At 43.9% G+C, this 26,856-nt stretch overlaps 1 protein-coding gene and 1 long non-coding RNA gene across 2 annotated transcripts; one reads left to right on the top strand and one right to left on the bottom strand.

Annotated features, from left to right (window-relative positions):
* Window positions 1–304: 304 nt before the first annotated feature.
* On the bottom strand, window positions 305–12,054 carry Inhba (inhibin, beta A). The gene is made up of 2 exons (XM_005397723.2): window positions 11,318–12,054; window positions 305–1,886 (listed from the first exon to the last, which is right to left on the bottom strand). The coding sequence occupies exons 1-2, from the start codon at window positions 11,703–11,705 to the stop codon at window positions 1,000–1,002; spliced, it is 1,275 nt and encodes a 424-aa protein (XP_005397780.1). The 5' UTR covers window positions 11,706–12,054; the 3' UTR covers window positions 305–999.
* On the top strand, window positions 5,242–26,590 carry LOC102016243. The gene is made up of 4 exons (XR_263025.1): window positions 5,242–5,429; window positions 22,148–22,188; window positions 25,907–25,991; window positions 26,538–26,590. It is a non-coding gene; the product is annotated as an uncharacterized LOC102016243 (long non-coding RNA).
* Window positions 26,591–26,856: the final 266 nt, after the last annotated feature.

The following is a 26,856-nucleotide window of genomic DNA, read 5'->3' as shown; positions in this document are numbered from 1 at the left end:
GACAGGTCAAATACCATTGTAGTGCAAATAGTAAACGATAAAAAAAAACAACATTTACAAAATATAGAAATGTTTGGATCCAACAGATGGACAAACATATTCCTTTCAAGTATCTCTCCTTGAAGAAAATAAAAATTAATCAGGTTATTTCCAATACAAAAAAGTCTCTCTTTTTTGTTCTCTCTCAGGTAAACAGTTTCAAACGTATTAGGTTGCATAGTTCTAAGATCAGAAGCACCTTAACGAATTGTAACTTGGTATTCGTTTTTCCTTGATCTTTCTTTCTTCCCATTCTTGTTGTCAATTTTTTTTTTTTTTATGTTGGTTTTGCTTTGTCTTGTTGCAATCGTGGTGCAGAAAAAGAAAGTTTGACTGCCTGCACTCTGATTGTTCTTTTACCAGTATGTGCATGTAGGTTGCGTGTGCAAATGCCTGTATGTGTATGCGCGTGTCTGCTGATATACACAGAGATAGTGTCACACAGACATACTGATGACCTGGGTGATTGGGTGGGACTGGCCCTTTTAAACTCATGGCTTTCTAGACGTTATTTGGGTTGTGCTAGTCTACATGAACACAGACTAGACAAATTGATTTTGAGGTTCTCCAGGGAACCGCAGCGGGGTGGTGGGGGGTGGGGGGAGAGGACAATACCCCATTTAAACAACTGATGGCATCAGTTTGATTTTGGAAGAAAAGAAGGGTACCCCTTTCTCCCTGTCCCTCCCAACTCCTGTCTCCTTCACTGCTTCATCTCTGAGCCCTGGCTAAGGATTTTTTTTTTTCCATATCTTCCTTCATCTGTGTCATAGGTTCTGTTTTTAGTTTCGTTTTTGTGGTTTTTTTTTGTTGTTTTTTTTTTTAATTTTTTTCAAAATTTCTATTTTTTTCTGGTTGCTTAACTCAGAAACCTTAAAAAAAAAAAAAAAAATCTTCATTTTTGCCGCCACTGTCTTCGCCCGGCAACTCTAGTTCCCCTCCCCCCCAGGCGGGGTAACTCTAGGAGCACCCACACTCCTCCACGATCATGTTCTGAATGTCTTTTTTGATGATGTTCTGGCCGTCATCATAGTACAGCATCGACATAGGTCTGAGCTTGGTGGGCACACAGCACGACTTGAGGTTAGCAAAGGGGCTGTGACCCCGCATGCGGTAGTGGTTGATGACCGTCGAGTGGAAGGAAAGCGAGGACCCCGATGTGCCTGCTATGTGGCTGGGGCACTCACCCTCACAGTAGTTAGCATGGTAGCCGGAGGGTGCGATGATCCAGTCATTCCAACCAATGTCTTTGAAGCTGACAAAGAATTGTTTCTTACAGCAGATATTCACCTTGCCGTCGCACTCCAAGCCCCGCCGGCGCCTGCGGTGAGGGTGATCTTCAGACTGCCGGGCTTGCAGCATGAGAAAAGGTCTGTGTGACTGCTCCTTCTCCTCCTCCGCCGTACCTTCACCTCCATCCTTCTTTTTCCCGTCCCCCTCCTCGTCTTTCTTCTTCTTCTTGCCCAGGAGCACCAGGCTGGCCCCACTCTCCTGGCACTGCTCACAGGCAATCCGCATGTCCAGGGAAGTCTTGCCCTGATCCAGCAGCCTCTGGATGCTGCTGGAGACAGGAAAGATGTGCCAGGTGCTCTTCCGTGCATCCACCACCTTCTCCGAGAGCAACTGTTCACTCCTTTCCCCCTTTAAGCCCACTTCCTCGGCCTCATCGCCCGCGTCCAAGCTTCCCTGTGGGTGTTTCTGCTGCTGGAAGAGACGGATGGTGACTTTGGTCCTCGTCCTGTTGGCCTTCGGGACTTTCAGGAAGAGCCACACTTCTGCACGCTCCACCACAGACAGGTCACTGCCTTCCTTGGAAATCTCAAAGTGCAGCGTCTTTCTGGCTGTGCCTGAAAAGGAAACAGCACAAGAAAAAAAAAAAAAAGGACGTTGGTTAATTCACATCCAGTAACTGAGCTCAGTCCAGGCAAGCAAGAGTCTCAAACCCTGCTCAGCAAACTAACAACCACGGGTCACCTGCTCCAGGACAGCCACCAAGCTAAGAATGGTCTCTACAGTTTTAAATGGTTCAAGAAAAATATTATGTGACCTGTGAAACTTACCTGAAGTTTAAAGCACTGCCTGCAAATAAAGTCCCCCTGGAATACAGCTATGTTCATGTCTTTGTAGGCTGCCTGTGGCAGCATTTGCACTATATCACAGGACTGGGTAGTTATGAGAGAGATTCCAGACCACAAAGCCTAAAGTATTTACTCTGGCCTCTTACAGAAAAATGTTTGCAGACGCTTGTGCTAGAATGAAGAGGGCCTAGGGGTCTGAGTCTTTTGACTGGCTGCTTAATCTGTTTTGTCTTCCATAAAATGGGAATGACATAATGACATTTGACCTATTATTTCAGATTTTGGAAGGATCAAGTGTGCTAACATAAAGGAAAACAGTCCGTAAGCCCCAGCAAGCCAGGGAAATATTTGCACACAGAAAGACAAGCACCCTCTCCCCTGGCCCGCTGTGTGGGTAAATGCGGGCAGCACCTCCTGACCACATCTCCCATTTGTCACCCCCCCCCCCCAGCCTAGTTCCTGGGTAACTGCAGCACAATATTCTTTGTGTAGTCTCTCTATGGCATTGCCAGGCCTCTGTCCGCTCAGTTCTCAGTTAAGCCACTAAGGGAATCTTTCCCATGGGTCTGATGCCACCTCCTCTTCCCAGTCGATCCCTGACTTCTTATTACTTTCAATATCCCAGAGACTTCCAGCCCTGCCCAGCCTCTGTCCTATGTAGTCCAGGTAAAGGTGCTTCCCAAGGGCTTGAGAATCCTATAAGTGACCTTTGCTGCTCCAGTAGCCTGGGGTACTCCTCGCCCTCCCTGACTCCCAGCACATCGCCCTTCCTTCATCCTGACTTTAATAATGCAGACTGGACAGCATTTCCTCTAGAAGCCTTCTCTCCCCTGTCTCCTCTACTACCACCCTCCTCTCAAGTCTGTTTAAGACACCTGAGATCTGAAGGCTTATCTATCTCCTTCACTGCTATAGCCTGGTGTTTAGCAGAGGATATGCAATTACTTGATTATTAACTACTCAGATATGGTGGTGCACACCTGTAATCCCAGCACTCTGGGGAGCTGAAGGAGGATTACAAGTTCAAACCTGGCTCAGGCAATTTGGCAACTTAGAGATACACTGCCTCAAAATAAAAGATAAGAAATAGCTGGGGATATAGCTCAATACAAAGGCCCTGCATTCAATCCCCAGTACCACACATGCACACACAAAGGAAAGCATCCTTAGCATTGAGTTATATGAAATTAATAGAGCCGCCTCCAGCCTCTGAATCCCTCCATCTCTTTAGAATGCACCAAAAACATGTTTCAGATAGCAACTGCTGTTGACCCAGGCAAAATCCATGCATGTCAGGGTGGTTCGATTCAACACTCACTCAGTCCTACTTGACTCTAAAATTAGAAAGTTGCTTCTCTCTCTCTTCATATGCACCTGCAAGCTGATTATGCAGCACCATTTACTAGGTATAAGAAGCAGGTATCCCGAATCGAGTTCCTCGATTCATCAAGTATTTTTCCTCATTTCTGGGTGTCCCCTGGGTGGTATACAGAAATATGTCTTTCTGCCTAAGCATGTGCCTACTTCACAACTGTCCACTATCCATAGATCCCAGGGACAAATCTGAGAACTGTCTCCAAGAAGCTCATCCTAGAAGTCGCAACTCCCTAGGAGGATCTCCCTGCCTGGATTTCTATAGCTAACGGAAATCCAACTGTACTTAGCACTCGAGGCCCTGAGATGTTTACGGTACTATAAATTTTAGGCACAGTTTCAAGTTCTCCGCAGCAGAAGGCAGGCTTCTCTGAGCACTGTGCACTGCCGACTCTGTTCTTAATTTAACACACTCTGCACACTGTGATTATGATAGTGGGAAATTCACAGAGGCCAGGGCCAAGAAGGGCTGCATATGGACATGAGGCATTCTCTGGCATCTTTCTCTAACCTTGCCACTATGATGGCAGCAGTGGCTTGGGAGTTCCTTAAACCTCATGTCTCTGGCAAGACTTGAAGTGAATAATAAAGCAGAGTTTATGATCTGATAGAACCCAGAGTGGGGAGCAGCGAGGGGGGAAGCTGTCTTATTTTAGGAAGCATGATGACTTTGAAAAACACAGTGAATTCTGTCCTACCCCTTGCAAAGAATGGGTGGGTTTTTGGTGGCTGTTTGTGTTTTTTAAGAAAATGAAAGATACCAGGAAGCAGAATTTAATCATTTGATCTAAAATGGCAAAGAACAGCTTCTTTCTAGGTGGCAGCGTCCTGTCCTGTTGAGACCACTGAAAAATATCCCCAGCCTGTGCGGGAGAAACATACAGGTCTCTCTCTAGTGGCACCTCCACCCTGCTCCTGGAGAAGGTCATCAGGCTACCTGCTGTTTCTTCTGTGCCTTTAGATAGGACAGCTTCCAAAATCCTAAACGGCACAGAGCAAATCACTGTAAAGAGAGACAGTAGCTGCTAAATTAGAGAAGCCAGAGGCCACGAGGTTGGCTTTTGTCTTTCTAGGAAAGAGCATGAGACCAGTGCCCTGGATGGGGAGACCCGCAGGTTTCAGGGACCACACCCACCCCAGGATCCTCTCTGCACTCCTCCACACTGGGCAGGGGGAGACGGTGAGGAGTGGGCTGGTAAACATGCTGGACTTCCCACAAATAGAGTCCAGAGCCATCTGGATGCTAGGGGTTGGGGGATAATGGAGGGTTAACCGGGTGGCTGGGAACAAGTGACAATGGCATGCAAATTGCTTTTGTAGGGCCAGCAAGGCCAGAGGCCAGAGCTTCCTGTCACACCCGCCTGCAGGCCAGCCCCCCATTTCACAGGAGCAGGTTTCTCATGTACAATCTGGCCCCACCCCGTCTTCACAGGCAGCTGTACTTGGAAGCAAATGATTTAGTGTTCCTGGGAGAGGATTGTACAAAGAGAGTACTCATTAGAGGGGGCTCAATCTGTCAGGTGCTGTTATATTAGGATCACTAGAGTCATCATAAAATTACTTTCATGCTGGTTTTGGCTGACAATTCACTGTATGGCATTGCCCGTGAGTTGTGGAGGCTTGGGCACTGATTTATGCATCAGTTTAATTATCTGAACTGAAACACTCTGCTCCCCGTATTCACATCCACTGCCTGCATGCTTTCTCTCTCCCCCATATTTCTGACATTTGGATTTTCCCCCTACTAATTGACATGCCTGCCGCCTCCTTCTCCTGGTGTCCATTTCTGGAACTGCTATTTGTATATTGCATGATATTTTATCAGGGGGAAAAATAAAACTGAGATCCAATTTCACGAAAATGCTGTTTGCCATAATGCTCAGGAGGACAGGGGGAAGAGAGAGAGTCAAGTCTTCCTACTGTCTACCCCATGTGCAGGTACATTTTACAAGTTCTATTGTATTCTGACTTATTAAGCAGTGCATATATATATATTTTTTTTTTCTTTTACATTAGCTCATTGCAGAAGGGGGTGGGGAGAATGAGCTGGCTGGAAGCTGACACGGGATTACTGTTTATCAGAGCTGTCGGTTTCAGAAATATATTACAGTTCTCAGATATCTCAGGGATGAAAAATATAATAAATAACAGGACAACTTAGTCTATTCCCTTTATCTCTCTATTACCTGAGGGAAATTGCTGTACTTCAGTGTCGCTGAAAGGATACCCCAATCTGCAAATCTCTGCGCATAACAATTTGAAAAATGGAAGAAGGCTGCTTACAGCTGAGGCATTTTAGGATCAATTTCCAATCAGTTTCAGGTGTGATTTAAATAGCTGGTGCTATAAAATCTTGAAATGGGAGCCTCCCCCCAGTGCTTCGTGAGCAGGTATGATGTTCGTTTGTACAGGTGTGCTCTGGGTTCCTGAACTATTTCTTAGCTAACCAGATAGAGCACGTTGCTTTGCTAATCTTTTCTTACCTATGCTCTGGTAATATTCTTTTCATCCTCTGTGCTGTTTTTTGTTTTTTTTTTTTTTTTCTTTCCCGTGGCTTGTGAGCAATGCTTGTATCATAGCCTGCTCTGCCTGAGTAATTCACTAAGAAAATCCCACGCAACCCTATGTGGGTGATAATATCTCATCACTTAAACCCCTAGAAGCATGGTGGACACATACCAAATGGGGAGAGAAATGGTGCAGAAAAATGGGTAGGGAGAAATCTTGTGCTTGCAGGGAATACCTCAGAAATATTGTCTGGTGGGAGGGGTGGACAGAAGAAAGACTGCGTAAGCTGAAAGTAAAGGTGTTTGCAGCACACTCTCCTTTGCTCTCAGGGCTTTCCTACAATTCAGTCACGGAGGCATGCCAAGGGTTAAGCAGCAGTCCTTTGTTCCCTCCCCCCACATGAGGATGCAACAAAACAAAACAAAACAAAAACAAAAAATGCTACTCATCCAAAAGTCCAGCATTTGTGAGTGTGTGAACATTTGCAATTAAAGAAGCAATACATACATGCACTGCTTTGGTTCTGTTCTGTTTTGTTTTCCTCACCAGGGTCCTGCACAAAGTATGCCTCGCTTTTACATAGGGCTAATCATTATGTCTCTAATGTTAATGTGGACAGCTTTACTGTTTGTGGAGTGTATTTAAATTCACCAGGGAGGGGTTGCTGTGAAAAGCATCTGTTACTTTAATTTCCCATCCTTAATCAAAATCTCCCTGTGCCTAGATATGGAATAGTCGATGGTAGCAGCATACAGAGCTACCATTTACAGTGCGTGTATTCACATCTGGACTGCATCCAGGCCTTTCTGCAGAAGGCAGCCAGTGAGGTCTTAAAGGTTATTTCTCCTTTGACCTACAGTAGAGGATCTTGCCTGGGGTAGAACTGTAGGTTTGGTTATAAATTATCTTGATAATTTTTTTAGCTTTAATATCTCTCCTTAGGATTCATCATTGAAATGCTGTAAACTTTCAGCCACAAACATTTATCATCTATGCCTCTTCCACTAAATGGTGATGAAAAATGTTAAATATTTGGGGGGCAGGGTTTGGGGTTTTTTGTTTTGTTTTGTTTTGTTTTTGTTTTTTTAGCTTACTATAAGAAATAGCAAAAAATTCCCAAGGTTCAACCCATGGAATATCAGAGACTTCTTCCAAAGTTCCTGTAAACTTTTACACGTTTGATTTTTAGACCTAAGAACCACTGAAGGAGGAACAATTCTGAACTACAGTTGAGAGATCACTTTCAAGTATTTTTGAGCATACAAGGGGCCAAGACAAATATGCATTTTCATGAACGATGCCTGGGACAGTATAATTTCAGTTCCCCAAATGTGAAAATGGGGTTGATGTTTCTACCCTGACATCACTCCCGCCCCCACTCTGGGAAACAGACTCTTCAGGCCAAAACCCACCATTAATCTCTTCCTTCATCTCCACACTCCCATTCTTTCTGCATCTTCAGTTCCAAAACACACACACATCCTCTTCACCCCAGCACCATTTTCCTGTTAGGCGTTAAATAAATCGCCTGTTACTCCCGGGTAGAAGTCCCTTGTCATTTGTGGCTGGTAGAAAGCATTGTGAAGGCAGGCAAATGAAGGCACAAAATCAAGGGAGATGGAAGATGTTTTTGTAAAACCCAGGCGACTGTATTAGGGAGAGACTGGTGAGCAAATCAGTGTCGCTGATGATTCATGGTCACATTTCTCCCCTCTCTGCTTTGTTTGCTTTTGAAATGTATCACTCCTTGCTTTCCGTAGCACTCGAGATTGTTCTCATGTATCACCAGCACTCCCATTTCCATGCCTTCTGTCTCATTTAATGTCTTACAGGTAGTCATGTTTCTCCCACCCCACAAAATCTTAACTTTTTCAGAGGGGTTAGAGAGAGGAAGACGGAAGTGACAATCACAGGATCAGGACACTACAGACTGGGGCTTCCAGTAGGCACAATTGCTTTCCCCAGATTAACTGATAAAAAGCAAATGTCTTTGGAATGCGCCCTCTTGTGGCCAGTTTTCCCTCATTCTACAGAGAAGAAAGTGTAACCCCTAAAGATTCAGAGGTTCAGTGGAGGGTAATTCACAGGAAAGTTGAGAAGATAGGCGAGAAATGGAATGGTGACACTCAACCCGCTTTAAAATGACTTTCTAGGGAGAGCGGGGGGATACAGAACCAAGCAAGCCTTCTCTGCCCCCTGTCTGGGCACGATATCCCCCAAGAAAAGAGATTTATTTATATGTCTTTCCAACAACTTCAACACTGGGGGAGGGAAGCATTATCCACTTCTTGATGTATCATTTGTCTTTCTTTCCCTGTCCTTTCTACAATAATTGCTATCAACTGCTAAGTTAATTATGATATTCAACATTTGGCAGGGATGGAGACTGGATGGTATATCGTTATTATACATTGACAGATCAGCTACTGTCATGAGTCAAAAGCAGATGAAATGAGATTTATCATCCAGGAAGGCCTCTGACTTTAGTTTCACTGGCAATTAAAGTGATAGTTGGCTTGGCTTCATTCATCCCTATCTTTCCTTTGAAGAAAGGACTGATAATAAACATTGAAGATTTTGAGCTAGCCATGCAAAGAATGCAGTAAACTTGGGGAGCAATTTTAGGTGACGGCTGTAAAAATGAAATCATTTTTATTTGTTGAAGTGAATTTCACAGCCTTAGAATGATTTTCCCACTGCTTAGCCAATAACAGTTCACCAGCTTCACTGAGCTGGGGCACTTTCTACCTAAGCAAATGGGATGAATGCAATGAAGACAGTTAAGGGGACTTTAGCTTAACTTTATTCAGGAAGCAAGGAGGGGACAGACCAAGACTAAACATCGATCCCCAAACAGAGGAATCATGGTGTTGAAAGGTGCTTCTCTAGGTCACTCCTAGGTGACACTTAGTGATTGGATTCTGTGCTATGCAAATAGTTATAAAGAAAAGAAAAATGCATGACATTTAGTATCCTCCAAGAGCCTTGCCCTTCCACATTGCTGGAAAGTTACTAAAGTTGAACTATTCCAAAAGACATAAGACTTTACTATTAATTTTCATTTATTCACTACAATCATTCAGATCATAAACATGTTGCCTGGGTTGGCAAAATTAGCAGGAAAATGCTTACATGTGTAGTACTTTGCTTGGAGAATAGATCATCCGCAGAGCAATCATAAAATTGGTGGAATTACTTGAAATCAACTTAGAGTTGATGTGTACAACTTCTCAGAAGAGAAAAATAAGCAACTGCAATAAACCACTTCTAAGAATCCAAAGTCAAGATGTAAACTCAACCAGGAAGAGTTTTCCCATTACAAATCTTACACTTTCGTCAACATGTAAATCCAATGAATTGCCTCATTTTCTCTCTCACCAGAGAGAGAAGAAAAGGAACACCAGAGAAGGAAAGAAAAGGAAAATGACAAGATCCCATATAACTGAGAGAAAGATTGGCACTGAGATGAAGGCCATACGTAAGAAAGAATGTAAATGGCCCAGTTCTTTCACTGCCGAATTCTAAAGGCCAAGAGAGTGTGCTTTTATTCAAGTCCAGTAAGTCAGAAGGAGGGAGACACTGCCAGCACCTGCTGTGGAATTTAAAGTGTCAAAGGCACAGGTATCCTGCTCCATACGATGCTATTAAAGCCAACTGAATAGGAACTGCATTGAGGTCATCATAGATGTGGATATAAAAATATATATGGGTCCCTTCTAGTCAAGATAGGGAGTAGCCCTCTATACCACTGAAATCCACTCTACGAACAAGGCCCGATGTCATGAGCATTTTCTTTCCTAACTTTCTACTAGGAAAGATTGAGGCAAAATTAGGTAGCAACTTGAAAATTGCCATATGGTTTTTTCCTCAACAAGCATCAGATGATAAAGTCCCAGGAAGCATGCTTTGCAGCCACTGCATCAGGAAAGAGCTGTACCAGGAGAGAAAGTGGGACCTTCCCTAAATTATAGAGGCTGCTGGGGAGAGATCTACCAAGCCAGGGAAGCTGGTGGAACACCAAGATTTCTCTCATAGGGGAGTCCAGAAGCCAGCAAGCATCCCGCAAAAGGATGCCCAGGTCTTATGCCTGCTTTCTTGAAAACAGAACATCTGAGTCAACAGGTTTTCAGGATTGGAAATTCTGAGTGTTGCCTTAATTGTTTACACTGCTGCAACAAACTTTTAAACAAAATGCTGGGAGTCCCTGCACATACTTTACTGGCCATATGCTCTATCACACAAAACAATGGCATTCCTTTCAAATGGATTTGGCAAAGGATCCAATTCTTCAGCCTGGCGTTACCATGAAAGCAACATGGCATTAACACATCTGTGTACCCAGCCTGCATGAGCTTGTAGGCATGAGAAAGATCTGTGTCCCATAACCATATATATTAAAAAAAAAAAAAAAGGCTGGCCCCAAGTCTGGGCTCATACTTTTGACAGGTATTTTGCATTCAGCAACAGGTTGTTGTGGTCCTGGGCCAATGAGGAGAATCTATTTATTAAAGTTCTTCCCCTTAAGGACCGAGTGAGAGTTCAGCACAGTATCTGAGCATACTCTGTCAAGGTTACATTCCTTGGCACAGAGTTCTTAGTAACTTTACAAAGAGCAAAACTGAGTTTTGGTGTGTGTACGGGGTCTATTTTGCTTTTCCTTTTTTGTTCAGAGAGCACAAGTCAAGCTCCCCAAAATGACCTCTGGTTCAATATCAGCTGTGCCCCAGAGTAGCTCTCAACTGCTTAGGATGTGCTTTGCACACAGAGGCAGATTCTAAAGGTACAAAATTGACTGTCACTAGTAAATGTGCCCTTCCTCTGTGATGTGGCCCCAGACTGGATTTTTTTAAAGGGAAAGGCTGGTTTTAAGACAATGACTTCATCTGTGCCATGCCAGCCCGGATACCTGGGCACTTTTGCCCCCTACTCCCAATGAAAACTTTGGATGGGGTCCAGAGGCTCCCTCTGCTCCCCAAACACCGGAATGCGCCCTGGCTTTTGCCCAGGCTGCTCTGATCTAGTTTCACAGGCAGGGGAACGGAGCCCCTCACAGACTGGCCCGGGAGCTTCCCGCGAGGGACGGCTGAGTTTAGCAAGTGTAAGCTGGTATTCTCCAGGCAGAGTCACCCAAGATTTCTCTCTCTGTGCCGTCCTCTCCCTCTCCCTTGCCCCCTCTCTGACGGCCTCCATCCCCTCTTAACTAATCACCTTCGCAGGCAGCTTCCAGCTGGAGGGAAGAGAAGTTCCTCCTAGGACTGTCAAAGAAATCTATTTTACTGCCCCCGCCCCACCCCCGCCCCGCCAATGCCAGCACCGACCTGATTCTGCGAACGTGATGATCTCCGAGGTCTGCTCCAGCAGTTCATTCATTTCTGCCCTCCTGCCGATGTCGTCTTCTATTTCCACGTACCCGTTCTCCCCCACTTTGCCCACATGAAGCTTTCTGATCGCGTTCAGAAGCGCCGCCTTGGGCACCGGCTGGGTGACATCGGGTCTCTTCTTCAAGTGCAGCATGTTTAAGATGTGCTTCTTAACGGCTTCCACCATCTCTGGCTGAGAGTGGGGTACATCCTTTGGGAGGGTGGCCAGCGCGCAGGAAGGACAGTTGGGGGCTGCGCTGTGCCCCTCAGATCCCGGGGTGGGGGAGCTCCTCACTATAATCCAGCAACTTGCCCACAGAAATCCTCGCAGCCAGAGCAAGGGCATCCTGGCAGCAAAAGTTGTTGTGATTGCCTCTTTAAAAGGCCTCGCTTTTCCTCCCCCCTCACGCACAGGGTTTTTTTTTTTTTTTTTTTTTTTTAAGACTTTTTTTTTTTTTTTTGTTTTTTTTTTTTTTTTTTTTTTTCTTCTCCTCTTCAGCAAATTCTCTGGAACAAGAGCAAAAAGTTTTCTGTGAAGTTTTGTTTGCAGGTTCTCGCTCTGAAGGCAGTCAGTGTTGTAGGTTTGTGGCTGTCAGGGAGGAGAGTTCTGACTGTCTCCGAGTAAGAGAAGGAAGGAGGGAGGGAGGGAGAGAGGGAGGGAGGGAAGGAGGGAGGGAGAGACAGGGTGGGGGGAGACAGAGACAGAGAGAGGATGGGAGGGAGAGACAGGGAGAGAGGAGAGAGGGGGAGAGGAGAGAGGGAAAAGGGGGAGGGAAAGGAGAAAAGGAGAGAGGAGAGAGGAGAGAGGAGAGAGAGAGAGAGAGAGAGAGAGAGAGGGAATTGGCCCTAAATGAGTGAGTGAATGGGAGAGGGAGGGAGTTTGTCTGTGAGTAAGGCTGTGATTAGGGAGGGGAGGGACAGCCCGTTTTCTGACAGGCTGCTTCCCTTCTGCTCCTGCTCCCGCACACACACCTCGCTTCCAATATCACCAGGCTCCGGGGTTCTGCATTCCTTTCCACCCAACATTCTCCTCATTTTGTTCACTTCTGGTTTGTTTTTTTTTTTTTTTTTTTTTTTCCCCTCCCTCTGCCCAGTCCCTTTGCTTTACCTTCTTCCTTTTTTGGAGGGGGAATACAAATCCCAGCCAAAAGCACAATCTCAATCCAAAGCGCTGAGTGGATTGCGAAAACCTGTCCCCGCGGTCCCTACCCCCACCCCGGGCTACACCGCGTCCACCTGGCCAGGAGGGCCGGGCGGCAGGTTCTTGAGGGCAGGGGACTAGGGCCCAGGGGCAGCCATTCATTCATCCTGGGGAGTCGGGAGGAGACACTCCTTTTCCCATTCATTCATATTTAAATATTCGGGCAGGTTTCTAAGGGGCGCGCAACTGAACTTTTTGTTCGGGGGTCACCCACTAAGCTCTGCTTTACCCAGCTAGGCAGGACAGGAGGGCACTAAGAGATCTAAAGGGGAAGTGGCATTTTCCATACCCAAGTGACAGGAGGTGCCATCCCCTCTCCCTTCGCTGCCCCTCTGCATGCTGAAATGGCATTCAGGAATTATGTCCCACCACCCCTTGCCCAGACTTCGCAGATAAAATGCAAAATTCATTTGGCCTTTCCCACATTCTTTCACAAAAAAGAGTGTGCTCTTGTGACTTGGGAAAGGAATCTCCAAAATATATTGGCAAATTATTTTTATCTGTCATATGATAGTTTTTTCAGTCTGACCCTTGCCCAGTCCTGACCAGTAGATGCTCAGAGAGCCTCCTAGACTGCTTCTCCCCCTTCACCCAAAGAACAGCACGGATGAGACCATCATGATTTTTACTGTGCACAGAAAAAGAAAAATGTGCATTTTTAAACAATGCCTGGAGCTTTTTTTTAATTCCTCCCCCCATTCCTTTTTTCTTTTTTCTTTTTTTTTCATTTTCTGTCTTATTGCTTTTATCTTGCAGAAGTATCTTTAAGGGTCCATCTGTTAAAGCTTTCCTTCCCTCTCAGTTTCTTTCCCACACATAAGCCCTCTTGGTTTCTGTAGATATAGTCAGCTTATATCTGACACCTAGTATGGTCAGAGCATTCCAGTCAAGCAGTGCAGTTTGGGTGAAAAGAGTTAAAATGTATCAGTACTGCAAGCACAAGGTCTGAGTACCAGAGGAAAAGAGAGATAAAATTGTGACACTAATTAAAATCACAGTTTGCCCAGGTAAAAATGCTTTTTCTGCATTGCATACACTGTCTCCTTTTCAAAAACAACCATTTGTAAGACTTTCTCTGTTAGAAGCCTGTCACCTTTTGAGATTTCAACTCCAAGGACATCAGTTTTTCTGCTATTATTGATAAAACTTTGTCCACACTACCTGAAAGTCTCTTTTTAAAAAAAGGATGGTGAAGGATGAGGGAAGCATTATAATTTTTAATAAAACACCTTTGTACTGTAATATTTAACATCACCCACCTAATTGGAGTCATAGATAGAGTACCTAAAGAATTTTGTAGTCCAATTAAGTTTTATGAGAGAGTCTGAGTAGAACTAAAAGTTTAATGACTCCAAAGAACTCAAGAGCCCTAATAGTATCATTGATATAAGTGCAACCTATCAATATTTGGATTCTCCCTGCATGTGAGTATGTGTGTGTTTCGTAAAATTTACTGTTTGCAAATGTAACTCTTAAAAATAGCTTTCTCTCTGGCATATGTACTTGTATATTTGTGCAAAGTGGGTTGTATAAACACATAATCTATTTGCATGCTCTAGAACTATTAAAAGCTGTATTAACCTGCCTGAATAATAGGAAAAAGGTACCAATCACAATGCCCAGGGAAGTGCCAATAAGTTGTAAAATTCTTCCTAGCCATTCTGACTTGGAATGTGCAAAGAGCTCATAAGTAAGAATTAAAGAGCATTACCTTTCTGCTTGCTTCTCTTTCACCAGCCGGCTCTTGTATCATGTGGTAAGAGCTGTCTGAGCTCCTCTTCATGGTATTGGCACTGTGAAGTTTTATACTGTACTACTTATTTGTACACTAACACATTGGTACCTCTCAAAAGAGGAGGGCTGGGGCTTTGTTTGGGATTGGTTAGAATCAGCATGACATCAGCCGATGACTGGTTTTTCCAGAGTGAGACATTTCATAATTCATTATCTAATGGAAATCCCTCTTGCCTTCTGAGACACTACTGGGTCATGCACTGAGCCACTGACACTTTTGCTGTGACTAGTCTGCATTTTACAAAGATATTGGAATCAAATAGATTTAGCTCAATGAGGGACCAACTTTCAACTCTTAGTACTAACCCTCCCATACACCTCTTGTTATATTCAGGTTCAGTTTTATGTCTTTATAGAAAACATCTGTTACTTCATGAAATTGCCTCTATTTACAGAGTATTTTATTGTTTTTCACAGGGAAAACCTTTGTAGTGTTCTTCACAGGATTCTAATTTTATTTTATTTTTAAACGAGCCATTTCACTGAGGGGAAAAAATGGGAAAATATGTATACCCATAGGAGGATGGTCTCCCTTCTCCTGACTGACGCTGTTATTTTACATCTTGAAATAGAATGCTTTCTTCATAAATCATGTATCACCAAGAACTTGGGAAATACTCATTCTTTGCCAGTGAACTCATCAGTATCCTTCCCAGGTCTTTACAGTCCCATTCTAAATTGCAAAACAATAAAATATTTTAAAAATCATGCATTATCATTTCTGACCCAGAACTTTAATGATTTCTAAACCTTATAAATATGAGATGTGTGATAAGAAGCAAACACCTCTTGAAATAGGGGTAAACTTAGAATTGTAGGGTTTTTTTTTTTGGTGGGGGGACCAGTAAGTTTGGGAAATAACAGGCAGGATCCCTCAGAGCAGAATGGTGGAGAAGGGTTGCTCGAAGGAGAAGAATTGAATTCCGAGCTGTGTTCTCATGACAAGTCGGATAAAATGTGCAAAATTGGGAGCTAATGAAAGCCATATGACCAGATATGTTGTTTTCTATGCAGGATTTAACATGCATAAAATAAACTTTTCATTGTGCCCACAAGCAAAATCTCGAGGCGCTGGCCTCCTGATGTGAAGCTGCGGCAGGTAGGAGAGAGCCAGGCTTGCTGCAGAGAAGGTCTCTCTTGGCTTGTTCCAGAGAAGGCGTGGGTGCTGGCTGTGTGTGGGGGAGGAGGAGAGGAGTATTCTAAGAACTGCATATGCAGAACTGAAGTAGGAAATAAAGTCATTTGGTTGTAGGTTGTAGAGGAAGACAGGGAATGTGAGTGGCAAAGACAGAAATAGGATCAGTGACCGTGAACTCCCAGCCTGCCTCGCAGGGTAGAGTTGCTTGAACTGATACCCCTATAAGAAAGAAATTTCCTACTTTTTTCTTTTTTTATGAGAGCTAGTGCAGGGCGATGAACTTTAAGAACTCTACTCTCCCCTTGCCTCATGTACGAACCCTAGCGCCATGAAAGTCTTATCCTGTCCCACATCATGGGGCGGGGGGGCACAAAACAAACCTGATCAGACCTCAGTGTTCCTGCTTCTTTGCCAGGGAAACTCGGGCCTCAGTGTTCCCATCTCTAAAATGGGATCCATAATGAAAAACTGCAGGGTCAAGAGTAGGACTCAGAGGATGAACCTTGATGTTATTTCGGAGGAAAGTGGTTGGCGGTTCTTTATAAACATCTGTGTCCCAGGAATGTGCAGTCCCTTACTCCAGGGTCCACTCCACACTCGCCACTCTCAGACCACCGCTGGGCAACCAAACGATGCCAGGAAGTGCATACTTGCCGTGATGTCATGCTCCAACTGGACCCCCAGCCCAGGGCCCCCACAGTGGGAAAGCCTCCCCACTCTGTGGGGTTCAAGATGCGGGAGATGGAGGAAGCAGGCAGGTTAAATTCGCTTCCCTGCAACGTCCTGCAGGAGAATGGGATTTTCCTTGTGGAATTCAAGGAAGCGCTCAGGGCACGAGCTGGTCAGCCCAGCTCCCGACAAGCATCTCCTTTCTCCTTGCTCCGTTTGGTTTCTCTTTCACTTCCTGCCCCCTCCCCCAGGCGTCCCCAGCACCCAGGCCCTGGGCCCCGGCTCCTCGGCCTGCTACTGTACCTTGAGCAGCACCTGCTGGCGACTCCCAGAGATCACGCCGGAACGCGCTGCCTGAGCCCAGCTCCGGGGCGCCTGCAGGGAGGCAGCGCCAAGCCGTTCCAAGCGGCCGTCTCTATTTTTACCCTGAGCACCAGCAAGGGCAACTTCTTTTAAGAGCAGCTCTTGATTTTTCCCCCCTTTTGGCAGCTCAAGAATTCAGGAGGGGAGTAAGGAGAAGAAAAAAAAAAAAAAACGGAAAAAGAAAGAAAGAAAGAAAAAGAAAAGAAAGAAATAAGAAAAAAATTACTGCTCCGTGACTACAGTTTGGGTATCTCTGAACTCAGCCCTCACCCCGGGGACCTGCACAGGGTCCCCAGGACCTGGGCGTAGGGGCGCGGGCGTGCACTCCGCCCCTGCTCTCTGAGTCTGCTGTTGGGTCCCCCCAGCTACTGCGCCCGCAGGGTGGCCCGCTGCCACCGCCCCATTCACCTAGCGGAGGCGGGCTGATTTACTGGCTATTTCACAAAGCTTCCAACTCCAGGCTACAGCATATTTGTATGGCTCCGTGCAGCCACTAGCGAGCAGCTTGCTGCGACAGGGAGCCGGGAGGGAAACTGGTACCTTATTTTACTGTAATTGCAAAAGGAACGATGTGCCAGAGATTTATATTTAGAAGTTGTATGTTTCTACTTTTATGTAAATGGAGCAATTAGGGCCTGTCTTGCTGCTGCTAACTCCAATGCTAGTGCCTTGTCGGGGAGGTGGTGTTTTCAATCACAATTAGTGAGCTGGTCAAAAAACAAAGTTCGTTTAAGGATAAGAGCTCAATTGTGCGCAAGGGGGAGAGACCAGACTTCGGGTGCTGGCCTGTGGCTTACAGGGACACATACTTTAGGAGCACGGCTAACCCTATAGTGTGGTGGTGTTTACCCTCGCAAGCAGCTGTCCCCATACAAAGTTGGCATAGATCAAGAAGCAAGAATGTTCACTTTTCTTCTCGAGCAAACCGTATGTCCTTCGGCTTTCGTCCAGGCTATTAATTGGTGTCTTTGCTTGCTGCTCCTGGAACAAGGAGACAGGCCTGGAAATGGGGGCCATTTCTCATGGCTCTGTTATTTTAGCTGCTGCTCACGGCTTGCTGCTATTCACTCAAAAACGCAAGCCAGGAGACGTGAACACACCAAGCAGGTGACAGGGAAGTTGTCCTCTGATTCAGCTAAACGACACAGGGTGGGAGGTTCAGAGGCACGGACACAGTTGCTGACGAGTCAGGGTGTTTTAGTTCCTTCCTATGAAAAAAAATCTGTTTCCAAAGAAGCATGATTTCTGCCTCATCCAGTCTGGGAAACTGAACACAAAACGTGACTATGGAGAGAAATCAAAAGGACTCGAGAGGTATTCTCTCAGCTGAGTGTTATTCTGGGCTCCAGCGGGAGGACCTGGCCTCATTGGTGAATGGTAGCTCCCTGGAGAGGCAGCTGAGAATCCAGAGAACGTGGGCAGGACCTAGGATGATATTTGCTGCAGTAGACTGCGGGAGTCAGTGACTAAAGGTCTCATCGAATGGTTTAAATCCAATATGGGACTGGCAAACTCTGCCTGTTTCCTGGACAGATGCAGCCTTCACGGAGCCTGGGCCCAATGTGTGGTAGAAAAATTGGTAACAAAGACCAATCAGCATCTCATAGTCAGAGTTAACCCAGGGTGCTGCTTTGCCTTTAAGTTCAATCAGTGAGTAGTTCAGAAAAGAAAACTTTGAAGACCTCCAAAATTCATTTAAAACAAGGCCAGAAATAGTTAATCCAAAACTCGGTTCCTAACCCCCACATGCTTTTTCTCAGAACTACCAGAATATCCCACAAGGCCTTTTGCTCTGTAGGAAAGCCTGTTTTCAGAGTATTTGGAAATGGTCTATTCTGAGCAAGGGGACCCAGATGCTAGAACTAAAACAATTGGGGAGAGAAAAAGAAGAAAAATATCGGGTTAAGTAAACGGTTGTTCTTCTTTCCAGAGTTGCTGTTCTCAGCTGGGGTGACTTTGCTCCCAAGGGGCATTTGACAGTGCTTGATGGTATTCTGGGCTGCCACAGCTGGGAGGGAGGTGTTACTGGCATCTAGAAAGTAGGGCCTGGGGCGCCTGTTAAACATCCTCCTATTTGCTGGGCAGTCCCCACAACAGAGAAATTGGCCCAAATGTCAACTGTTTTTACAGTTCAAAAAATCTAGATTTGAAGTTATAAACTTTCACCTAATTCCTTTCCCATCAAGCGGATGAGAATCCAAGACGTAATATTAAAAAAAAAATACAACTATGCAAAAAATTATTAATTTAATGATTCTGGCTCCTCATGCATATGTGCTGTTGATTGCTGGAGACCTGTAGGATTACAGATGCCAGAGTTCCTCATGGGCAACATTGCTGCTCCAGCCCGTTTGCTAATACGGCCTCAGTGTATTTCCTGATAACTTTGGGGTTTAACCAAAAGCAGAATTTTGGTGACCAGTAACAAAGTAAGATGAACTGGCCCATACCCAAGTTGTTAGGAAGCCAGACTCATAAAAATCGCTAAATGAATGGAGAACTAGGTCGTTCATTTTAGCAATTCCGTATCAGATAAATCCACACCACAGAAAATTCCCAGAAGTAAAATTCACAAATGTGAGATTACCATGCCTTTCTCCTAACAAAGAGCAATATGATGGAGCCTGATTTTATTTGTTTAATACCTTCGGGGATTGACACGCAATCAGTATCCAAAGAGATAACTCAGAGTGCTAGCTAAATTCTAGTGCTTGTTCTAAGCAACTTTATAGTCTCCAAACTGCCTTGTACAAGGAAGAGCTGGGGCTGCTCAAAGAAGGCCATGCCCCTGTGGGCAGTGTGCTCACATCGTAGACAATAATAATGATCAGCGAACGCTGGTGCTGGTAAAACTCACGAAAGGGCAGTTGCCTGGATCAAAGTAGCTCAGATGTGAAATGCTGTTATCCAGACAATGAGGACCAACTTCTCTGGTTCATTGCTAAGCCCCTGAGTTGGGCCATCCAGAGAGGAGAAGCCAGGGCAGAGGTCACGTTAAGATGAAGACAGCCACCAGAGAACTGTCTTAGACACTGCAATGCCGTGTCATCTCTTCCAAGGTCTGAATCACAGGCACCTAAGGTAAGTGGTCATTTTAGAATGAAAGGCCTCCATCAAATTTTAAATGATTCAGAAATGCCTGGATTTGTTACCAAGAGAAAGCCATGTACTTCAAATCAGAAATATTGAATGAAATAATTATTATAACCTCTGTACAGAACTATGTGCTGAAGAAAAGAGACACACTGAGGCCTAAAATACACCCTCAAAGTTCTTTCTGACCAAGAAAGATTTCTATATTGTTTGTCACAGCTCAGTTCTAATCCAATCAGGAAACATCTGCTACAGCAAGTGATCTTACTATTTCCCCAGAAGATTACTGAAAAATACTACCAAAGGAACACATAACAGATTGTCACGATCGTTTTTCTCACCTGGAGCCCCTGGTGTAATAAGTTCCATGTTGCTGACTTGAGGACACAGAGGTTTAGCATATAGATTCCACTGGGCTGATAAGAGAGTAGAAACCTTGATTCTAATCCAGTTTTGCTCATCCACAAAGATTCACCCACAACCTGTTCCCAAATTATAGCTTTGCAGGGCAAAAACCAACAGAAAAGCCCCGGGGCAGTCCTGTGTGTATTTTTTTAATCAATGAATCACTGCTTCCCTTGTGTCCTGCTAAGAGTCCAAAGTTTCTGTCCCTCTGTGGTGGCAACTCCCAGGCACAGGACAGGAATGCCGCTGTCCACGGGCCCTGTGTACGCTGCAGATGTTCACTGCCAGCCCATTCTGGCAGCAGCTCAGCCCAGTTAGCAAATAATTCCAGGTGCCTCACTCTAATTTTAGGAAGGTCAAGTTTACAAAGGTGAAACAGCAAGCAGGACTCTGTGGGTCTTAATCGGCTTGTAAAAGCAAGCCGTAACTAAGCACAATATTCTTATGGAACTTAATGAGGATTGCTAGTCTTAAACTATCAAAACATAACTTACGGCCCTCACCCTTTGTCACAAGACTAGTTGAGCTCCTCTTGAAAGATGGGATAAAATGATGAGTGAAGGAAGAGCCATTAGACTACAAGGGGGAAACAAAAGCTCCAGAAAAACTCTCTACCAAAGGTCAAGGGTTAATTTGTGATCCCTTCATGAAACAGGGGCCCAAAACCAATAATATACTTTCAGCCAACTCCAACTTCATTTAGCTGTGAAATGAGAATAATTAAAATGGTGCTCCCTGTAGAAAAGAGTTCACTCAATAAGTTCCCCAACTTTCAAGGAGCTTTTGTTTTATTAGATGCTGTTAGCTTCATGTTAGTCACAGGGAAAAAAAAATGCCCACATCCACACGCACGACTAAATGTAGTCAGTTTGCTCAGCTGTTGCTGACGTCACTGCTGCCCACTAGGAGTGAGTTACTGTAATAACCCTGTTTTATTAATCATAGGCTGGAGGAAGCACAAAGTGGGTGACATCATTAGTCAAAGGACTGGCTAACTCATGCTCCAATTTACTCAGCTTTATTATAACATTTCTCAAGTGTCATATGAAAGTGATTACCATTTCACACTTTCCCCCTCTGAGCAATCATCCCTAACCTTCAATTCAAACTCCCAGAGAAAAGCTTAGTTTTTCGGATGGAGGCATGCAAGGGCCAAATCTCACTGAGGATCCCTGTTGCAGGACAGAAATGTCCTCTTTGGAATGAATGGCTTCATCCTGGACTTAAGATGGAAGCAGTTTCTAGAACATTAGCTTCCCAAATGGCTCCAAGTTCACCTTGGTCCAGGTGGTGGCATGGTCTGAGAAGAAAAGTATGAGTAGGACCTTAATGACCTGGATGGAATGTGCCATACATGGCCTCGTGGTCACCAGCGGTACAGGCTATGCATACTTGGGCTCTAACATGTCAAAACTCCATGTGCAGACTTGGTGTAAATTGTGGTTAATAGGAGTGTCCCACTCGGTAGAACACTGGAAAGATGCAAAGGTTCTGTGCAAGCCACCAGGGTGGACTTCAATGGGGGAAGCTCAACTCCACATCCACACTCAGTTCTGATACTCACTTGAGAGCTACCAATCAGACCAGCTCTCCATGGTGCAGTTTTCCACCTACTGCTATCTATTCCTTGAAGAACATCTGAAAACTAGAAAAGGCACATGACTAAAACCAAAAGAAGACACTAGGTCAAAGACTCAGGAGCTCTGCGTTGTGTTGCTGTCATTGCTTTTTGAATAGACAAATCTCTCAGGCCATTCTCTGTTCACAAAAGGAGTGTCTCCATGTTATTGTATGCATTAGGAGCAACAAATGTTTTTACCACAGCCGGAGCTGTACTTCATCCTCTTAAACTAGCATCTCGGAGCCCTTGCAAAGCCATTTTATAGATGTCTTCACTCATCCCTTATTTACAGTCCCATCCTGAGGGTATTTTAGAGAGTCAAAATAAAGCTTACTTAGGCATGAGGGAGAGACACAATGACAGACCAAAAGAGAAGGCTAGGGCTTTATAATATTTAGATAATGATGAAACTGACTTTGTTATTGTAGCATGCAATAATTATATAAGATAACTTATTTCTTAGGTTCACCTTTGCTCAGTATTGAAATTTACTTCCTCTACTAGGTGGCAGTTTTGGCTTCCAGAATAATCAGCTGATGCAGGAAGTAAGTATCAAATCATGTTATGTGGTAAATAAAAAAATAATACATGGCAACTTTGGGATCTCCTGACTGGAATCTTCCTTTAAAGAGCAAAGAATGCCAGGATATCTGCTGCCCCCTACCCGGTATCATGGAGAATAGCACATACTTTTAGGAAGCACGCGAGGATTCAGGTGCAATTCACGTAGTTGGTGGCCGAGCCAACCCCATAGGTTGTCGCTGTAAAAATGACCACTTTCGTGAACTTTTTTTTGTGTGTGTATCTGTAAGGCGAAGCCACCAGGTACATTCGTGTTTCACCTCAGTCTTTCCCTGATGAAGGGGTCCTCCCAAATTCCAGAGGCTGCCTACGTGGAACCAGGGCAAAGGGTTCAGCAAGCACAAATGATTAACAAAGAGTGTTTGTCAATACTGTGACTGGAGGAAGCTCTCCCAGGGCCACTTCACATGGCACGTCCTTCGTTTATGAAAATTTCTGACAAACCCAGAAAATGAACGTGACCATCATCAGGGAAAGTGAATCCTACTGATTTGTGGAACGTTCCAGACATCTGGGTGATTTAGCCTTAGGCCAATGGGAAGAAGCGAGGCGCCCTCTTCTGGTACATCTGTATAGAAGAGATCCCCACAAGCAACCAGGCCACCTTCTCCCTGGTCTGTCCACTCCCAATCTTCAAACCACTGCTTTTTAAATGACATCCACCTTGTGCTATTTTAAAAATAACACACTTTCTCTGTATGAAATATGAGATCTACAGGTAGGCATAAAATATAAATCACGTGTGCTCATTCTTCTGGGGAATAGTAATCAAAATTTCAGCTTATGTATAAACCAGATTTGCCATCAAACCATAATTTTACAGATTTGTATTTTCACAGATCGGTACATGTTGACTATTTGCAGTGGCCAGTTTTCTTCTTGAAAACATTGACTCCTGGAGACTACACTATAAAGTAGATTCTTTATTTTTAAATCAGTCTGTTTATTGTACATTGATGATGTACAGTAATTCTATAACTTTGCAATGATACGTAGGGTTGTAGACATCATTTTATGTTTTTGAGTCCACTTTTACTTATTTTTTAAAGATAAACTTCTTTATTTTTTAAAGATAAAATGTTTAGTTGTTGGATCTAAGCTTATGAACACATATAACATCATCACATATATTACCAGATTGCCCTCTTCACACATTTTACCCATTTACATTCTAGTTCAGAGTGTAAGGGCATGATTCCTTCCCTATATTTTAGCCTGAATATCATCATAATTCTCTTCTAGTCCTTTCAGACCAAATAAGATATACACTTTGTTGCAATTTGTTTTTTAAATATATTAGTTAAGATTAAACTTTTTATTTTCCACTTGAACAACTTCCTTTGGAGTTACTGTGTAGGTCTCATGCTTTTATATTTCAAACACTGCATTGAAATGTATGTAAATATATTTTTAGTCACAGTGAGAAGTCTTTATATTAAGGACCCTGACCCATTGCTTGTTATGATATTATGGTATTTTCCTCTATTTGTTCTTTGCCTTTCAATTTTGTTTACAGCGTTTCAGATAAAAAAGAATTCAGGTGTTATATAAACTAATCTATGAATCTTCATGCTGAATTTTCTCCATAAGGACATCAAATTGATATCCATTTATAGTTTCTTCTAAGTATTCTTTGACATTGCAGTCTTTATTACAAAATACCTGAAATATGGTTTGGTATACAGAGTAAAGATCCGCTATACATTTTGTCCCAAAGACTGAATCAGCACCTTTATAGATTGCACTTTGAGAATGTCGTTGCTATCACCTATTGAATGTACACAAATACAAGCGGTAGATTTCATTCCACTTATCTATCCTTCTCCATATGTTTTTCTAGTTTTAGTGCTGCTCCTCTTAAAAGAAAATGGCTGTTTATTGTATATATGGTCGTTTTAATGTACTTGATTCAAATCCTCACCCAACAGTTCTTTAAAATAACTTTCCCTAGTGCTAAGACATTATAATAACTGTAGGTAATTCTAGGTTAGCTACTCAAAGTTTGGGATTTAATGACAGTATATAATTAGACAGTATTTATGTTTAATTGAAATAAAAGAAGAGAGAGTGAGGAGCGGGGAAAGGAGGGAGGGAGGGCGAAGGAGGGAGGGAAGAAGGACCCTTAAAATTTAACCATCCAAAGAAAACCAGAAATGGAGAGATCTTTCCTCATCTCTAGGACATTCTCTTCTACTGCATTCTTGACCAGTGTTTGTGGGTTTTTTCCCCTGAAAATTTTGGAAAGTGTAATAAACTGTTGATTTAAATTTCCATCGCCTTTAGTATGCACTTGGCTGTTTAGTTTAGTTCCTTTTTATTGGTTGCAGAAGATATAGAAAACACTTTGGAACTATTGCATTTCTTTTCTCTTAACTCATTTTTAATAGGATAAGACAGTAACTCCAGTATTTGCCCAAAAATAGTACATGCATTTTTATGTACAGTACCTGACTTTTGACTTCTCTGAACACAGATTAAGGTCTCTCTTTGTTTTTTGGTTAGAGGGCCGGATGCTGATGGCCTCTGGGGCCTGGTGGTCAGGGACTCTCATGTGACTTGCAGCCAGGCCTGATTCTCCCAATCTGGGAGCACAACCCATCCTATTAGGAGAATACCTTGTGGCCTCAGTTGGTTCCCTGGCTTTGGAGGTAACTTTGTTTCAAAGATGATGCAGTTGGCAGCCATTTTCTTTTAAGCTGCTAAAGGTATTTCATTCTATATCATCCCCATATTTATGGCTCTTGTTTCTCATTTTCTTTTGTCACAAACAACCTTTCCTCCCTCCTTACCAGTGAGCCTGTGCAACTATAAACAAAACACAGAGACTAAACCAACCTGACCTCGTGCACTGTAGGCTGGATGATGCTTATGCACAGCCTGGCTCCTGCTCTTGTGTCTGGGTTTTTCCACCTACAGCAGGCATGCCAAGGGCCACTGCCCTCTCCCTGGACTCTTCTCTTACAGCAGGCCTGAAACAGCAGGCACTTTTCTTGTAGGGGGCCGTTCCCACTCAGACCATGCTGCCCCAGAGTCCTCGTTGGAGTATTAATCTCTCAGGTCCTCCTTCTGGCCAGGACCTGTGCCAGCCTTAGTTCTGCCTCCCTCTCACAGAGACCATTTTAGGTCTATGGGAAACAAACAAGCTTCTCTCCTACTCTAGAGAGAATATGGTTTCTCCTTAAACTTAACCCTTTCCCTTTCTTTTTCTATCTTACCATAGACCAATTTACATTTTCTTCAGCTTGAGTCAGGCATCATTGTGCAGGGTCCTTCCAACTACAGGAGGCACCATGAAGGTGTATGTTTTGTCCTTCAAATTGCTGAAGGTTAACTCTGTCCTGGTGGGGGGAGATGGGACTCACACATGGGTGGGGTTTTTTCTGAAAACATCTCACAGATTCCGTAGCCTCTCACCATCTTTTACATTTGCAAGGTCTGCAAGGAGATGTAAGGATCTTAGACCCTACTCTCAGATATCAACTTCAGTGGTTCCTCTGCAGTAGTCCACTTCACCCTCACCCCAGTTTCTCTGGTCACCATGGATTATCTTGAGCTCTGAGTTGGAACTTCCATTTTAAAACATCATAGGCTGAACACACTTATTTCCTATTATTGCTCAAGTGAAAAATTAAAATGCTATTTCTTCTAAGGCATCATGATTTTGGGATCTGTTTCTTACAGCAGCTGATGCCTTCCTGGGTGAAAACAGAATGTGAGCAAAACAGAAAGTTAAAGACAGAGTCTTGAGAACCTTCACATTTACAAGGTAAGTGGAGAGGGAGAACCTGGGAAGCATTTTGAGGAGTAGCCTGATGTAGACAAGAGAACCAAGGAGAGAGCTTGTCAAGGAGGTCAAGAAAAGAGTTTTGAGGTGTCAGGGGACCCAGGGTGGTGAAGTGAAATAGAAGCAGAAAAATCCAAAGATGTAACAGTACTCAAATTGGCACCAGTGCTAGCCTGCCTGGGTCCATGTCATCATTAGAGGCAATTTTTTTTCGGGGGGAGAAAAAGGGTTGAAAGGACTAAGGAGATTCAACTGGGACAGATCACTGCTGCAGAAGCTGGGAAGAAGTGGAATAATGATGAGAGGGGCGGGCACTGGGATAAGAAGAAGCACATTTCAATTGTTAGCTATTAGAGAGTTAGGATGTCCCTCTTCTGAGAGAAATGAACTAATAAAGTGAGGGAATGTAAAGACAGAAGAGAAGAGAAAGAGAGGCAAGTGTCCTGCAGCAGTAAGAAATGATAGATTGAGGTGTTTTTTAAAGACTGATGCTCAAGTCATTTCTTACCTCCCCCATCACTGCCTCAGGAGCCAACCATCTTTGATCAACATCAAACATTCCGTGATCGTTCAGTGTTAAGTAAGTAGCACCCGACTCCACTCTGGCACAACTTATTCTCCATTCTATTTCTCACCACCTGAGATATTTACCACTTACCCAGCACCTCACAGAATGAAGATACACTCTATTCTGTTAAAAGCTAAATCTCAGCACCTAAAATTGTGTCCAGTGGATAGCAGCTGCCTGATGAATATTTGCTGGCTGATGAATGAATCCTAAGTAAATGGAAGTATTAGCTTTAAGCAGGAAGAAGACCTAAGGAGCAGATATAGAGAAACATGAATA

Source organism: Chinchilla lanigera, unplaced genomic scaffold, assembly GCF_000276665.1.
Source record: "Chinchilla lanigera isolate Chin_1 unplaced genomic scaffold, ChiLan1.0 scaffold00059, whole genome shotgun sequence".
Taxonomy (NCBI): Eukaryota; Metazoa; Chordata; class Mammalia; order Rodentia; family Chinchillidae; genus Chinchilla; species Chinchilla lanigera.
This window is presented reverse-complemented; position numbering and strand designations above follow the sequence as displayed.

What these genes read in the sequence shown, in the direction of transcription:
- Inhba (XM_005397723.2), bottom strand. Translation starts at nt 11,705, where the DNA reads ATGCCCTTGCTCTGGCTGCGAGGATTTCTGTGGGCAAGTTGCTGGATT. An exon ending in CATCACGTTCGCAGAATCAG is followed by an intron (nt 1,887 to 11,317) that starts GTCGGTGCTGGC and finishes TTTCCTTTTCAG; the next exon opens with GCACAGCCAGAAAGACGCTG.